At 40.3% G+C, this 17,032-nt stretch overlaps 1 protein-coding gene across 4 annotated transcripts in view; it reads left to right on the top strand.

The window, feature by feature from the left end:
* Positions 1-17,032, top strand: part of pitpnm3 (PITPNM family member 3) — a 110,149-nt gene that overhangs the window by 41,957 nt on the left and 51,160 nt on the right. For 3 of the 4 annotated variants that reach the window (XM_085243790.1, XM_085243787.1, XM_085243788.1), the window contains exon 3: positions 1,736-1,846. In XM_085243790.1, the coding sequence (XP_085099916.1) occupies positions 1,736-1,846 (111 nt within the window). The remainder of the gene's footprint in view (positions 1-1,735; positions 1,847-17,032) is intronic. The other variant, XM_085243789.1, reaches the window with a different exon arrangement.

Here is a 17,032-nt window from a genome sequence, read left to right as displayed (position 1 = left end):
CTCCTCCTTAGTGCTTTCCCTTTTCTTAGTGCTTGTCTATGTGTCTGAAACTGCGAGTGTGTTTGTGTGTGTCTGTGTGTGTTTCTGCATCATTATATTCATCCCAGTACTGTGTAATTGAAGTGGAAAGAGGGGGGACAGAGGGTGATAGAATGAGAGCAGATAGCAAAAGACAAACTGTGACCAGCACTCTGGCTGCTGTGTGATCCAGATAGACGGAGCTTGTAGCTCTACGTCAGAGTCTCTCAGGGCTGCCAGCCAAGATGTTAGGGAGAAAAGTCTGTCAGGTAGAGGTGTTTCTTCATGCATGACAGGGCCCATCTCAAACAGTCCTGGATGACAAGCTGTGATGAGTAGAGCCTGTCATTTACTATGACAGTGTGGTGAGTTATGTTTTAAAGAAAGCATACCTAATATAAAACTGATATAATATACCCTATACATTGCTAACTAGGCAAGAAGCATGATAGAATGCCTGTTTCTCCTAGAATGTCATTAATAAGCTGTTACGCAGGCTACAAGCATCGTTGGTGAAACAGGAAGCTGGATCTGGTAGAACTGTTTTACCATCACATGCAATTTCTTTTTAAATAAATGTTTGAGCTCAGGTTAGTGGGCCCAAGAGCCCAACGCAAGAATCGGGCCTTAATGGCAAAAAATTGAGATTTACTTTCAACTGGCAGGTTTAAGGTTACAAATGACTCCACAGTGTGCTGGAAGCATATGCAAGCCAGGTCCACAGCAGGCAAGTTGGCTCCCCGCACACCAAAAATAAAACAATCTCGTGACTCATTTTGACTTAACAAATGTTATTGGATCTCGTGGATCACATTTATTTTGCATGAAAAACAGCATTTGAAAAATATTTTGCATTTTACAGATGCTTATTTTCCAGTTATTGTGTTGATAGTACACATCCCAGTAACATTTTTGTGCTTGGTCCTCCATTCAATAAACAATATCTTATTTTTAAGCATGTAATTGCCAAGTTCTCAATAATAAGATAACCTTTTTAAAGCTTAACACCACAGAATATTGTCTTGGGTTTGGTCCAGTGGTGTATTTATTATTTATCAAATGCAGTATCCCTGCCATAGAAACTGTTATGTCCCTAAGTCAAGAGTTAGATTCTAAATTTAGGTTTAAAAATATTCACACTTTCAGCTGCTCTACAATTTATTAACTGACTTTTCCAGGTGTTCAGATCATCTAACAGCTACGTGAAAGATCAATTTGCCCAATTTAAGACAACACAATAGCAAGTCAATGTGAAAGGTATGTGCTTATCAGACATGTGTGCAGTGCCAAATGTTTTAGACATTAATAAACAATGTCTGTGATTCACTTATGTGGCGATGAAAGGCATAAATAGCTATTTATGCTTTTCTTTTGGTTATTTGCCAAGTTGTTGGCTGCCACACACTAAGATGTGTTTGCATTTGGCATAAACTTACACTGTTTGGCAAACCAAAATGAAAATGTAAGAGTGTCGACCATTTGCTACAGGTGTAAGGTGGTAGAAGAAGTGGTAAAAGTTTTACATGAGAACATGTGAGATGCCAGGAAGCAACAGAGAAGAAGTCTACTCTGGCAAAATGAGTTGAGCCTTTAATGTTGTTTCACTTTGATCAGTTTAAGCTTCAATAACTTGGCATATTATTGATATGCAGAAAGAAGAACAGGCCTTTGTTTTTGCTGCACTGTCCTTACTTCATTTTGTGTGTGCGTGTCCCAGCAGATGTTATGGAGGGGAAGAGCGCCATTCTGCTGGGGATGAGTCAGTGGAACTCAAATGACCTGGTGGAGCAGATCGAAACGCTGGGACACATGGAGGACCAGTCGCACGGTATTTTCTGCACGCACACACACACACACACACACACACACACACACACACACACACACAGACATCTGCGCAGTGATGTTTTTACACTGCTCACACATCCATAGTGAAGGTCCAAATTGCCTGGAATGATAGTGAAAATTTCCCACTGAATGATGATAATTGCGGCCAGATCGTAAATGGACTGTAGCTTGTATTTAAAGCTACATTAAGTCATTTTTGACCACTAAGGGCCAAAAGAAGTGAAAGAACTGCCCTGATTTCATCTTATTAAGTCATAATGAGTACAGGGTAATATTTTCTAATTTTGAACTGCAGACCCAAAATAGCCCTCAGTGTGTGTTTGCTACCAGGGGGCACGGAGGCCTTTTGCACAGTAAGATATCTTCTTTGAGGCAGTTTTATAACTCTTACAGGTCATCAGATTTCTTGCAATTTATAGTTTTTTGCAGAATAAAATGGTAAATAATTATAATGATGCCAGGTGTCGACCCTTCCATGTATTTGATTGGCCAGCATTAGTGTCCACTTGACACTAATAGATACTATGATAGAATAAATGGTTAACATGTATTGACTTTTGAAGGTTTTGTTCCCAACAATAAATCCTTAGGAAAATATCCATATTTTAAGCAGCTTGACCTTCGTCACCGGGACGTGCAAACTTTGTTTAACCAGGCTCTTTTCCAGGAAACATCATAAGTATAATTTTAGAGACGTAGAAATCAAATTTCCCTGTGCTGATTCTAGTCACTTTAGTCAAAGCTCAAAGGCTGGCAGGCACTGTATACAGTCACATAACCAAGTATCAAATCAGTTAAATCACTGAATCAGATTTATTCAGTTCATTAGTGTCTTGTGTTCAGGGCAACATCTCTTATTTGGTCCACTAAAAACTTGCATATAAATGCATTGACACCATTATATTGACAGAGTTTCACGATGATGATTGTTTTTGTAGTTATCATGATTTCTTAATGTGGTTTTAACGAGAAAGTAGAATATTATGAATTACAGATCAGTTGAAAACAGTGGAGGTGGTACTCACAGTTGCTAGTAACAAACAAGAGCTGCTGGTGTTTTGGACAATGGCTATTCGGATTCAATACAGCCAGTTCACATCAAAGATCTGGTGACAAAAGGCAATTTTACACATGAACTTTGGACAATTTCAGGAGAATCAGGCTGGGATGTTTTCTGGAGTTTCCACAACAGAAAATTGACCATTTCAGATGCATTTGCTCTCTGAGAAAGGAGGTGAGAGAGAGACCTGAATGTGCACCAGGCAGCAAACATAAGACTTACTCACCAGCAGTGAATATATCAGGTTAATCTGACAACACATGGACTTTGTAAATAGGGAGCTGGCAGGTTAAACATTGGCTAATGTCCGATCTGGGCACATCTGTCAGGTAAGTCATAGAGAAGTTCAGGGATGCAGAGAATGTGTGAAAATAGCTTAAGCTTTGTTTGTCCTCCACTGTAAATCTAATTTATAACAACAATAAAGAAATGCAGGTTTAAAGCTGGACAGACCTCCAGAGTTCGCATCACTGTATTGTTCAATCAATCTGGGAAAACACCAGCTATTGTCTGGTATCTTAAGCCGCTGAGAAAAGCAAACAATGTTTAGAGGGCTTTGATGAAGCCAGCGGATGTTTAGACAATGGATAATGTCGATGTCCAGGTCAACACTTGTGTTCCACATGCCAGTCAGTGTTTCTAGTCTTTGTATACATGTGCTTATAATTAAAACAGCTAATAAAAAGCAACTCTTGTCATACAATGGCTGACAAGACAATAGTAGAGATTGTATTTTGACCAGTGCGCTCTTCTTCTGCTCTCTACATGGACTGCATTAGGATGCACAGACAGAATTGTTCAGTACTGTACCTACAAAATGTCTACAAACAGAAACCAGAGAGCTGTGGGAGAAAATGTAGTATGTGTTGTCCATTGCCTAGACAGTCTACATGATTTTATGCAGGAATATGTTTACAGAGATTATGTTATTACCAGTGACCGCTTCACATTACACTGAGTTCTTTGATGCCAGCCTAATATCGGAAAGGGTGATTAACTTAGGTTAAAGCTTCTGCATCAAAACCACTTGAGAAAACAACCTCCTACACAGTCCAAGGCATAATTTAAAGTGGAAGAGACCGGTCAGGCTACCTTGCATGTGGTGAATATTTTGTAATTGATCAGTTAGATAACAAGAATATTTTGAAAGCAGCTAATAAACACAAGGCTGGCAGAGATATGTACTGTGGAAAAAAAATCACTGAGCATGAAACATGCATATCTGCGTTCATTCTTTGTGCTCCTCAGTTTGTTTGTGTGCATGCAAAGCATCTGATAAAACACAATTCTTTACAAGCAGCAATGTTCTAATATTTTTTTCAATCTATTCAAGACTGTCGCTAAATTTTAAACAAGACCATGGATGGCTTGATCTCATATATGTCGGATGCTTTGTACTAGGGCTGCTCGATTATGGCAAAAATGATAATCACGATTATTTTCACTGAAATTGAGATCTCGATTATTTGACGATATTTATTTAACAACAACAATGTATTGAATAATGACTTTAAAGATTGTCAAAAAATAATATAAAATAGTGTGCAAATACTGATAACAGTGCAAATGTTTGCAATATAAAAATAAATGAAAAATGTAAACATCTATGTTTAGTGAACTTTGCAGTGTTGCTCTGTGGTGCAGCTACGACACTGTGGCAAAGTTTACACACTGTGTCTACTTGATCCACGTCTGACTCCGCGAACCCATAATGTTTCCACACCACTGAAGTTTTTTTTTTTTACCTCTCTTTTCAACCAACAGCAGTCACTCTCCTCTCCAAATAACTTCTGCTTAGCTTTCCGAGCTTCCCTCGGGTCCTCTTAATCAGCGGTCCCCAACCCCCGGGCCTCGGACCGGTACCGGTCCGTGAGTCATTTGGTACCGGGCCGCGAGAGTTGAGGCTCAGGTGTGAAATGTATAGTTTTCAGGGTTTTTATCGTGTTTATCGTTTACTCGGTTTTTCCTTGGTTTTTTCACCTGTGTTATGAATAAATGTTCTTTTTTTCGGTACCGGAACTAGTTGTATTTTGTTGTATTTATCCGCGACACCTTAAAGGCCGGTCCATGAAAATATTGTCGGGCATAAACAGGTCCGTGGCGCAAAAAAGGTTGGGGACCGCTGTTCTTAATTGTTGTGACACGTGTTCGAAATGCAGAGAGGTGCGCTCGATTTGCGCTCGATTTGCCACACGGAGCGGCGCGAGAGTAAAGCATGAGGGAGGGGCTAATAATCGGCTCAGTTATTTTTAATGATCGTTGATCGTAATCGTGATTAAAATTCGATTAATTGAGCAGCCCTACTTTGTACTTTCTTCTTATCAGGCGCATCCTCACAGGAAATAAGAGTTAATGAGGCAGAAAAAAGTACATACAGGAACATTTTTATTACATTTCAATGAGCAGAACTTCCTTTGATTTTAAAGATTTAGCATTTTCTTTCTTTTCTGCTTAGTTTTACGTCTACCCTTCCCTTGTGCTTTCACTTCAAGGTCCTCAGGATTAACACCGGAACTGCTGCACTTTATTTTTGGATTAAAAGACTTTTTCTTGAATTTTTCTTAGTGAATGAGCTTTTTTTAATCACAATCGACAAAATCAATGAACGTCTACATCTACATTCTTTGTGTTTTGAGAAAATAAGAAGATGCTCTCCCAGTGCGGAGCAGTATAAATATTTATGAAACAAAGAGTACTGACAGGAGGAACATAATTTTTCAACAGTTTTCATATTCAGACCTCAGTACAGACTTCAGATCGAGTGGTTCGTCTAACAAATAATCCCTGTGAGAAATTTATTTGATTACGTTCTTTTGTGAAACTCTCCTGCATGGTTATCTAACCACTGTAATGAATTACATATTGCCTAGAGATTTAACGCTACAGTATTTCTCAGACAAAAAGACAAGTTCAGTGTGTGCCTTCAAAGATCATAAATCAGTTCAGGGATTTATCCACATCAGTGGCTTTTAATAGAACAGAAGGGAATGACTTGAGATGACATTCAGAGGCCTTCAGGTGTAAATTGATGTAAATGTTTTCTAACCTTTTTAAAAAAAATACTATAATATAGTTATATATTTGAAGGTTAAGTGCGGGAATTTACTTATTAACATGTAATAAAAATAATTTAAGATCCATAGAAAATGTTCATCGGGTTAGCTGTGGGCAAAACACAGTGTAGACATTAATAAAATTTCCTATGCCGAATGCACACGCTTATAGCATGGCACTTTTTTTTCTTTGTCTTGTTTACTGAGAAATGGACTGGCCCTCTTTGCAAAGGTCATTTCTGAGGTTTGACAAACTGGAGTGGATGCTTTTAATCAGTGCAGTTCAGTGGGGGTGCAGCCTGGTCCTGCAGAGATGAAAGAAGCTGCTCCTGCAGGAAAGCTGTACCTAAGTCATGTGGTGCTAACTGGAGAATTATTTATAAAATGATGTCTTCTTTACAGCCACTCACAGATCAACAGACCTCTTAGTAAGCTAGTCATGACACGTGATGAGCTCATTGTAGAAGTACTATTTGGAGTGTCATGGTAGCAGTCTGTTTTCGTTAAAGTAAATGATTTAAGATCTGTCTTATTTGTTAAAGGTTCATATCATTTATTTTCCTGTGCCACTGCCATCCATCATTCTCTTTGACTCCTGGCTAAATATGGATCACTGAACCGAGCTCTTGTTCTTTGTGAGAGATTCCTGTATTACTATGAAGATGGGAACTTTAGTGTGCTTTAATTAAATTTCCACACACCCTTTCAGTAGCTTGTTTGATAACCGTTTACCTATTGGGTCGAGATCTGTTGACTGTGGAAGCTGTTTGAGTACAATAAACTCATTGTCATGTTCAAGAAACCAGTTTGAGGTGATTTGAGCTTTGTGACATGTCTTATCCTGCTGGAAGCAGCCATCAGAAGATGGACATGTCAAAACCACCACTCAGGTAGGCTGTTGCATTTAAACAACGCTGAATTTGTATTAAGGAGCCAAAATTATGGGAAGGGAATGTCCCTCACTCCATTACACCACCACCACGAGCAGCCTAAACCACTGATACAACGCCGGATGGATCCACATGGATCCAAGTTGTGTTCGTCAAGGTTCATCATCCCAGGTACCTGGAGTGGTCTTCTGTTGCTCTGGACCACCTTCTTCACAGTTTGAATGTTGTGCTTTCAGAGATGCTCATCTGCATACATGTAAATCACATTGCCTTCTTATCAGCTGAAAACAGTCTGATAAGATTCTGATTCTGCTCTGATCTAATGCATCATCAAATCATTTTCACTCAGAAAATTGCTGCTCACTGGATGTTTTTTTTTCTTTTTTTGGACCATTCTTCCTAAACCCTAGAGATGGCTGTGCATGAAAATCCCAGTATCAGCAGATCAGATACTCAGATACTCAGATCAGCAGGTCTGGCACCAGCAGCCATGTCACATTCAAGTCACATGAATGTCATCTATTCCGAGTCTACGTTCCTAAATGCGTTGAGTTTCTGCTGTGTGATTTTGCTGATTAGATATTTGATTCAATGAGCAGCTGAACTTGTGATTCTAATAAGGTGGCCAGTGAATAGAGGCAAATATCTTAAAATATAATAAAAGAGAAAGTCAGCTTGTCAGTTTCCTTTTTTAGGCATTACAGGTATAGTTGGAAGTCAAACGTCAAAACTCCCTTTTAACAGGAAGAGCAGTCTTTGGAGTGCGGCCACCATGGTTCTGGTGACAACAAAGTAAGGACAGAAAGAAAGGGGAGACAACACTTGAGCCAGAGATACCTGCAGAAAGATCCAAAGAGAGCACGGACAAAGAGGAGGAAGTATAAAATATGGAAATGAGATGCAGTTGTGGCTTATAAATGCATGGGGAATGAAAGAGGAAATTAGAAGAGAGGAGCTCAGTGCATCCTGGGCAATTCACCAACAGCCTGAGCCTAATTAAAGGATTGTTCAGGGTCACATGAGCTAAAGTTAAAAGCAAAAAGGAAAGTTTAGAGCCCAATAATAAAAGGAGAGAGGTTTCCTGAGCCCAAACTCACGAGGAGCACATCCTGATCGCTGAAGGCTCTGCCTCCCATTTTACTTTCAAAAACTCACAAGTCAGCCAAACTCTGAGAACAAAGTGCTGTATTGTGATAATATGGTACTATGAGGTCTTTAAGATATGATGGGACTGGTCATTTAGAACTTTATGTTAGAGGAGGGATTTTAGATTAAATTCTGCATATAACAGAGATCCAATGAAGAGACATGAATATGAGAGAACTATGACCTCTGTGGCATTTTGCACAAGCTGAAAGCTTTTCAGGGACCTATCAGAACATGCTGTAAGGATTTTCTTAACTGTGACAATATTGCATTGTTGAAAGAAGGCAAGCCTGGAGATACAGTTGTGGTCAGAATATTACTTACACTAATTGTAAGCATGAATGTGATGGTAATTTTGGACTTTCAAGGATTATTTTAACTGTTCTGTTTCAATTGTAGAATGATTATACAGCATACATCTAATGATTTTAAAAAACAAGCATTATTTTGAAAATAATTAAAAGTTTACTTTCTGGTACTTATGTCACAACATCACAAGTGTGATTATATCTGAGTGAATTTATTTGCATTTGTAGAGAAGTCTAGAATCTCAAACATCTGCACATGATCTACCCAATTTCCTTTCGGGCCAACCTTCGGGATCAATAAAGTTTTTTTGAATCGAAGTGAGTTGAATGATCAATGACACAGATTACTTTACGAGTAATCGGATAAAAGATCTCAGAGTTAAAAGAGGGACTTGGAGTAAAGGGAAAGGGGATGACATAAAACATCAAATAGAAGTATAACTTTGTGTTTTCCAATATTGCTGTTAGCCATGGCATTAGTTATAACAAAGTTTAATCCTGGGTTGATTAATGATGTTCAGAGCTTAAGAATCTTGATTTTAACCCTTTTATCGGATTTGAACAGCTTGACACTGACATGTGATGAAGTTTGTATGACTGTTTGTGAACAGCTAAAATTGCATATTTACAAACCCCACAGGAACGTATCTGGTTATCTAGCTGTAGAACTGGAAGGAGACTAGAGAGAGTTGTTGATAGGGCACGACAGGAGGATTATGTAGTGATCGCTTCCAGCTGTCATTGCTGTCAGCTGATGTAAGTCTTTCAGATCTTAGCTCATAGAAGTCAGATAAGAAAAGCACTTTCTTTATGCACCATTACTTCAGTAATGTCAGGGTGTCTAATGCTGGTAGGCACATCTGTGATTTATAAAAATGTAAGTATACTTAGTGTCCGTTAAAGAAAATAGCCCAGCTATACTGTAGGCGACGAGGGATATGTTGCCTTCAGTGCATTATTAGAAGTACGGTACATTAAATCCGTGAAGGTCTTAAGCTGCAGTCTTTGCATTCTTTGAGAGGCTGAACTGAGAAAACACAGAGTCATGTCTGAAACACTGCAAGTGTCCCTGCCAAATAGAAAAGTGGCACAATTTACATGACCCTGCTTTAATGAAATCAGAAGCTTCGTCACATGTGTGTAAGCAATAATAATATTGCACACATATGCCTTCCATGAAACATATTTTCTAACTGTGGAACTATACTTGTTCCACAGAGCCTATAAGAGGGGAAGTAAATAGAGAACATTTTTTCGTTGCTGTTGAGAATGTTATTACATTTGTAATTACATTCTCTCTCTCTCTCTCTTCCACTCAGTCTTTACGTCAAACATACTCAACACAAAAACACTCTCCATTACTCGTGCTGCATAAAAGTGTGTACATGCCTGGTAAGATTCTGCATGCTTTAATAGTTTGCAATCTGCTTGTGGGGGGCACAGAAGCATTAAAGATGTCAATTTAATTTTTGCAAAACTGATCGAAGCAGAAAAAAACTATCGACACAACAAGGTTAGATACAAATATGTCTGGAAAATGAATTATGATTGCCAGCAGGTAAAAAAAAGAAAGAAAAAAACTAATAAAACAGCAGAAATGACTTGATAAGTAGTTCCTTGAGCTTGACTCACTACCTCAGTGTCCCCTGGATGTCCTTTGCTTTTTTAGCAAGGGAAATTTGTATTTGTATTATCCTTTTATAAAGAAGAACAAATTGAAAGAGGAAGACCTGTGACTCTAGAGACCATTTCTTATCCTACTGAAGTAACTGATCAACATGGTGATTGAGCTGTAGAGGCTGGTAGATATGTGCAAATGGTTGGCTGATATTACACAGGACTGTCATCTCAAAATGCTTGAACCCAGGTAATAACTGGGATAAATGTTGTCAATCTAAGTTTCTACCCTCACCTGTGGTCACAAACTCTGTTTGGGGACTGAAAGAATGAGGTTGTGGATACAGGCATCATAAATGAGTGGCTGGGTTCTCTCTTAGAGATAAGGTCAAGAGCTCAGTCATTCAGGAGGCACTCAGGAGTAGAGGTGCTACTCCTCCACACTGCAAAGAGTCATTTGAGGTGGGCAAGATGTCATACCATGAGGAGGCCCCGGGGGAGACCCAGGACATGCTGGAGAGATTATATCTTTCAGCTGGCTTAGGAATGCCTTGGTGTCCCCACGGATAAGCTGGAGGAAGTGGATATAAGGGGAGGTCTGGGATTCTCTGCATAGAGTGGTGTCCCAGCAACCCTGAATAAGGGAGCGATGGAGGGATGGATAAAGGGATGGCAGGCAACTAGTAATGCTAGTCTGTGTAGCCTGTGTGCACTGTGTGGAAGTCTTTTCTTGACAGTGTCTTCATCAAATAAATTGCAATAATCCAAACAGCGTTTGAGTTTGTTGTTTTGTAATAGAGGGCTGAAATTTCTACTTTTATGTAAAACCATCATTTTTGCCATCATGATGCACAACGTCAGTTTTGACTCAGGAGATAATGTTGATATTTGAATCATTTTTGCAGGAAAGCAATTTGTAAGTGGTGTCTACAAAACAGTTTATTCACAGAAGAGGCCTGAAAAATGTTTTTAATTTAACTTGTTAAGAATCAGTAGGTGACATTTGGAGTAATATCTCTATAAGACAAAGCCTTTATCAGTATCTTTATTACAACGCACTTCACAAGGGCAGGAAAATGAAACATGCAAGTCATTGAAATCAACATGACTAGGCCACATAACTTGTATGACTACTTGGGAAAAGAATGCAGTTTTAAAGGGTTTTGTTTTTGCATCCTCTCCTAAATAATATTCTTTGATTTTTAAGTGGTCATAGTTTCTGTGTTTGTTTTCTGTGCAACTTGTTCACTGAGATTTTAATTGAATTGAATTGCCATAAATGATGCCGAGGAGAGCAGAGAGAGTGAACCAAAACAAAGTTGTGAAGCACAGTTGGATGAACCAAAGCAATTAGTGAGGAGAGTATAAAAATCCAAGGTATTGGGGGAAAAGTGTTGGGTGCCAGCTACATTACAAGTGTTTTTGTGGATTAAGTGTTTAAAAATCTGATGCATTTGGGCATCAGCACATCCAAATCAATCCTTCAAAAACATGTAAACATGTCCAAATTGTCTTCTGTGGAAGATTTACTGTGCTGTAATTATCAACACTCATACCAGGTAAATGAGTCACTAAGAACCGCAGCTGCTACAGCTGCCCATTTGTTTAATCACCTCATTGCTGGTGATTTACTGTCAGTGGTTTTTAATAAAAACTAAGAAGAAGGCTGAATCACATTGCTGTGTTGTGGTTTGTTTCCTGTGGGATTTTTATTATCAATTAAAATCTGTGATAATCAGGAAAACATAAAGTTCTGCAGCTGGACTATTGTCAGTCAGTCTTTTTAGCAGTTGAGCTGACATCCACTGCCCTTTAATCTCCATCGGTTTCTGTTTTCTCAGAAACATAGCTGGCTCTTTCCGTCTTATATTTCTCCACAGTTTCTATGCCCATTCATTCCATAAGCCTCATCATGTTCTTTTATTCCCTCTCTTTTCTTTCTACTTTCATTACTCCACAAGCCACTGGCTCCTATAAACACTTTCTCTTGCAGTAGAGGTGACTTACAGTGATGAAAACCTCAGCGACAGAGAGGAATGCCTGGAGCACAACTGCCCCTTATTCTCCTCTGCACTCTTTCTTTATCTCTGCTCGGTAAGATGCTGCGATCTCACATCAGCCACCGCTCCAGCATCTTTCATACTTCCCATCTGTTTACTATGCAAAGATTATTATCTGTATATTTATGCTGTGCTCCTTTCATTCCTGTGTTTTTCCACTTCTTTGACTGACTAATACGATATAATACAGTCAGACCTGAAATAGCCACATTACATAAGTGATCTTTTTTTGAAAAATATGGGCTGCTTGATAAACAAAAGTGACTGACTCCGACTTGGCTGCTTTCTTGGCGTGCGGTGCCAAGCTGGGATAACATTATCTGAAATTGCAACATTAAACACTTTGGTAGAGATGACTAAGTGATAAGCCCTACCAAATAACCAACCACAGATGATGTTTCTCTGGCTACATAATATATGGTGGAAATATAATTCCACACCAAGTGACCTGGAGAGAAATATATTGAATGGGAGAATGATTTTCTGTTTTCTGTGGAGCACCACGGCTCTCTTTTGTGAATGCACCCCGGAGCTCTATTCAGAAAACACACAGAGTGAGACAGAAAACATAAATTTAAGGTCTGAGGCTCATCTGTATTCTACCCATGCATCCCCGCAGTCATTTTTAACACACGATGCTTGGATAGGCACAATGTCACTCTTGCTTTAATTCCCATTAAATTAATGGTTTTGTGTTTCTCTGAAAACAAAATTGCAAACAGAAGCATAGACACTGGGAAGACAAAAGCAATTACTGTAGAATAATGAAACAAATAAAAAAAAAGATGCAGGAGTGAGATATTTATAATACAATCTCTGATCTTAAAGAAAAAAAAACTTTGGTATTATCAGTCATTGGACCAACATAATTAATTGGACAAAAATAATGAACTTATCCCACAAAGTAGTTACCCATGTCAAAGTAAAAATGGTTTGTTTGCTACTGACCAGCTCAGAAATTGCACAAATTAGCCACCTGACACAGATCTCCTGGCTGACCTTATAATAGACACATGTTGGTTTCTTTACATATGTGAACAGTCTGTGTGGTCGTCCTGGACGAATATGGTCCACTAGTTTACGCATGTCAGGAATGAGATGACAAGAAACGCCGTTTTATTTATCAGGCGAATGGCTGAGTGCTCGGTCTTGTCTGTCCTTGCTATTTCCTCTAGCTTGGGGAAAAAAAACCAAATCTCAAAGCTGCGTATTTGTTAGTTACAAAGCTGGGTTTACGTCTATTCATGTCAGAAAAAAATAGTCTTTTAGTTTAATGGAGACAGTTGTGCTGCAGGATAAAATTGTGGCTCTTTAGCAGTTGAAGGTTTTAGCAATTTAATATTCTCAACCTCGAAATTATTTATAAAGCACATTTAAAAACAACACACGTTGATCAAAGTGCTGTTCAACAGGCAGAATGGATAAAAACAAGAGAACAGATGAGAATTAAGTAAAAATAATAAAAGTGCCAGTAGGTGCTAAACATATACAGTTGTGGCAAATAAATGTACATGAGCAAATTCAGAAAGACTCAAATGCCAATGAATAAAAATACATTTTAAGTTTAGTTTTAAAGACTCGGTGGAAAATGGGTAGGTTTGAATGTGAGGGGAATGCTGAGAACCCACAGTCTCCTCTGAGTTTAAATCTAGATTGGATGCTTCTGACTGTGGTCCAATCAGCTGACCGGAGGGACCTGGAAGTAGAGTATAAGATGTTGGGCATGTAAGATGGAGCCGGACCATGGAGAGGGCTTTGTAGACAAACAGGAGGTGATCTAGGTGGCTAATGAGCCAGAGCCTCATCTCTACAATGTTTAAAGAAAGGCACAGTGGGGGGGACTGTGGAGAAGGCAAACGAACTCAACAACTTCTTCAACAGGTTTGACCAGCCCACAACCCCCCCACCCTCACCCTCACCTTTACTACAGAGTCCTCTCCCCACTCTCCTACCTCCCTCGCTTCCCCCCCTTCCTGACACCATGACACCCCCCTCCTCCAATCTCTCTCTCAGCAGCAAGACATCTCCCCCCCTCCCCTCCTCCCAAACATCTCCCAGTGTCACAGTGGATCAGGTCAGGAGACAACTGAGGAAGCTTCGCCCCAGAAAGGCAGCAGGCCCAGACAAGGTGTGTCCTAGGATGCTAAAGGCGTGTGCTGCTGAACTTGGGGAGCCGCTACAACGAGTCTTCAACCTCAGTCTGCGACTGGGGAGAGTGCCCGCCCTATGGAAGACATCCTGCATCGTCCCGGTCCCCAAAAAGAACCGGCCCAATGAGCTGAATGACTTCCGACCGGTGGCACTGACGTCACATCTTATGAAGACTCTAGAGCGGCTCTTCCTCAACCTCCTCCGACCACAGGTACAACATGCCCAGGACCCACTACAGTTTGCATACAAGGCGGGTGTCGGAGTGGAGGATGCCATCCTATACCTCCTACACAGAGCCCACTCACACCTGGATGGGGGAAAAGGCACGGTCAGGATCCTGTTTCTTGACTTTTCCAGTGCCTTTAATACCATCCGGCCCTGTATGCTTCAGGAAAAACTGAACAGGATGGAGGTGGACCCCTACCTGGTCGCTTGGATCTCCGACTACCTCACCGACAGACCACAGTACGTCAGGCTGAAGGACATCACGTCTGACACTGTGGTCAGCAGCACAGGAGCACCACAGGGAACTGTGCTGTCCCCTCTTCTCTTCACCCTGTACACCTCTGACTTCTGCTACAACTCTGAATTATGCCACATTCAGAAGTTTGCAGACGACACAGCCATCATGGGGTGTATCTGGGATGATCAGGAAGAGGAGTACAGAAGTCTGGTGAGGAACTTTGTCGCATGGAGTCACACAAACCACCTGCAACTCAACACCTCAAAGACTAAGGAACTGGTTGTGGACTTCGGGAGGTCTAGAGCAGGTCCACTGCCGGTTCAGATAGAGGGGGAGGAGGTGGAGGGGGTCAACAAGTACAAGTACCTCGGGCTGTGGGTGGACAATAAACTGGACTGGTCATGCAACACAGAGCACCTGTATAAAAAAGCCCAAAGCCGACTGTACTTCCTCAGGAGGCTGAGGTCTTTTAACATCTGCAGGAAGCTCCTGAGGATGTTTTACCAGTCGGTGGTTGCTGGAGTACTTTTCTATGCTGTGGTGTGCTGGGGGAGCAGCACAGCAAAGAAGGACTCATCCAGGCTGGAAAAACTGATCAGGAGGGCTAGCTCTGTGGTCGGCATGAAGCTGGACACTCTGGTGACAGTGGCAGAGAAAAGGACATTAAAGAAACTGATGGACATTATGGACAATGCTGGGCATCCTCTGCACACGGCCATTAACAACCAGAAGAGTCTGTTCAGTGACAGGTTGCTTCTCCCCAAGACAAGAACTAACAGACTTAAAAACTCCTTTGTCCCACACGCCATCAAACTGTTTAACTCCTCTCTGGAGGGGAGAGGGAGGGGAGACAGGAGGACAAAGGAGGGGGGAACAACTAAGGTGTAGTGCCTCTTCACCTCACTGTGCAATACCTTTTTGTGCAATACTTTTGTAAATAGTCAACAGTGCAATAGACCTCAATACTCGAAATGTGCAATTCATTCACTTGTATTTTTATTTTTTATTCGTATTTATTCTATTTATCCCCTTCGTATATTTTATTTATATTGTCTCTGTATTTATATATATATGTGTGTGTGTGTGTGTGTGTGTGTGTGTGTGTGTGTGTGTATATATATATATATATATATATAATTCTGTAACTCTGAAACTTCTGTCGGTGCTGTGCTTTTTGGAAATCGAATTTCCCAGAGGAACCCACCCGAGGGATTAATAAAGTTCTATCTATCTATCTATCTATCTATCTATCTATCTATCTATCTATCTATCTATCTATCTATCTATCTATCTATCTATCTATCTATCTATCTATCTATCTATCTATCTATCTATCTATCTATCTATCTATCTATCTATCTAAAGGCATTCAGTTGTTATAATGCTTTTGTTAACAAAGGCACCTTTGTGTCTCCATTTCTGTGTCTATTTGTACTTTCACGCCTGTGAAAATTGTTTATCTGTATGTGTGCAGATGTGTGCATATGAGCATGCTTGTCTGACAGGATATGAAGCAAGAAAGGCTGTGCGATCGCACATGGGGAACAGATAATCACACGCAGACAACACTGTCGCAGCCTGGAGCCCCACGAGGGGGGAAGGAGAGGGGGGTAAAAGGAAGAGCGAGCAGGAGCGAGAACGAAGATATGAAATAGGAAGGAGGAAGAAACCCAAGCAGTACACCACATCTGTCACTCAGCTCCACATAGATTTCTACTGCTTAGAAATGTTAATTGGGTGTTGCCATAAATGTTTATGTGGCATGTAGCTGCATTCGTTTCTGCCACTTAACATTCCAAGAAAATAAGAGCTTAACAGTGTATGAAAAAAATAGAGTACAGCATACAGTATATTGAGTTTTGTGAACAATAAAGTTATTTTTTGTTGCTGTTACCCTGAGCATCATTGTAAGACTGTATGCATGTTTTAACAGTTAACAAGGAAATGGAAATATTCGTCTGGATAGCGTCACATGGCTGCTGTCAGCTCCAAATCTGCACAGCTCTCAGGGTCAGAATTTGGCATAAATAACATGAAAGCATGTATCCTTTCTGCTTTGTATTAATGGCTCAGGCTGCTGATGGTGTAATAGTGTGGGGATATTTTCTTGGCACACTTTGGGCCCTTTAGTACTAACTAAGCATTGTTTAAACAGCACAGCCTACCTGAGTATTGTTGCTGACCACATTCATCTCTTTATGACCACCGTGCCATATTTTGATGGCTGCTTCAAGCAGGATAGTGCACCAATTCACATGATGGTGAGTCCACTGTACTAAAATGGTCTCCACAGTCACCAGATCAGAATCCAATGGGGAACTTTTGGGATATGCAGCTGACAAATCTGCAGTAACTGTATGGTGCTGTCATGTCAGTATGAACTAAAATCTCTGAGGAATGTTTCCAGCACTTTATTGA

The sequence above is a fragment of the Mchenga conophoros genome, linkage group LG14 (assembly GCF_057382185.1).
Source record: "Mchenga conophoros isolate Kocher_MC1m ecotype Shallow Benthic linkage group LG14, M_conophoros_male_GT1.1, whole genome shotgun sequence".
In the NCBI taxonomy this organism is placed as follows: domain Eukaryota; kingdom Metazoa; phylum Chordata; class Actinopteri; order Cichliformes; family Cichlidae; genus Mchenga; species Mchenga conophoros.
The sequence above is the reverse complement of the archived record's forward strand: the minus strand, read 5'-3'. Positions and strand labels throughout refer to the sequence as shown.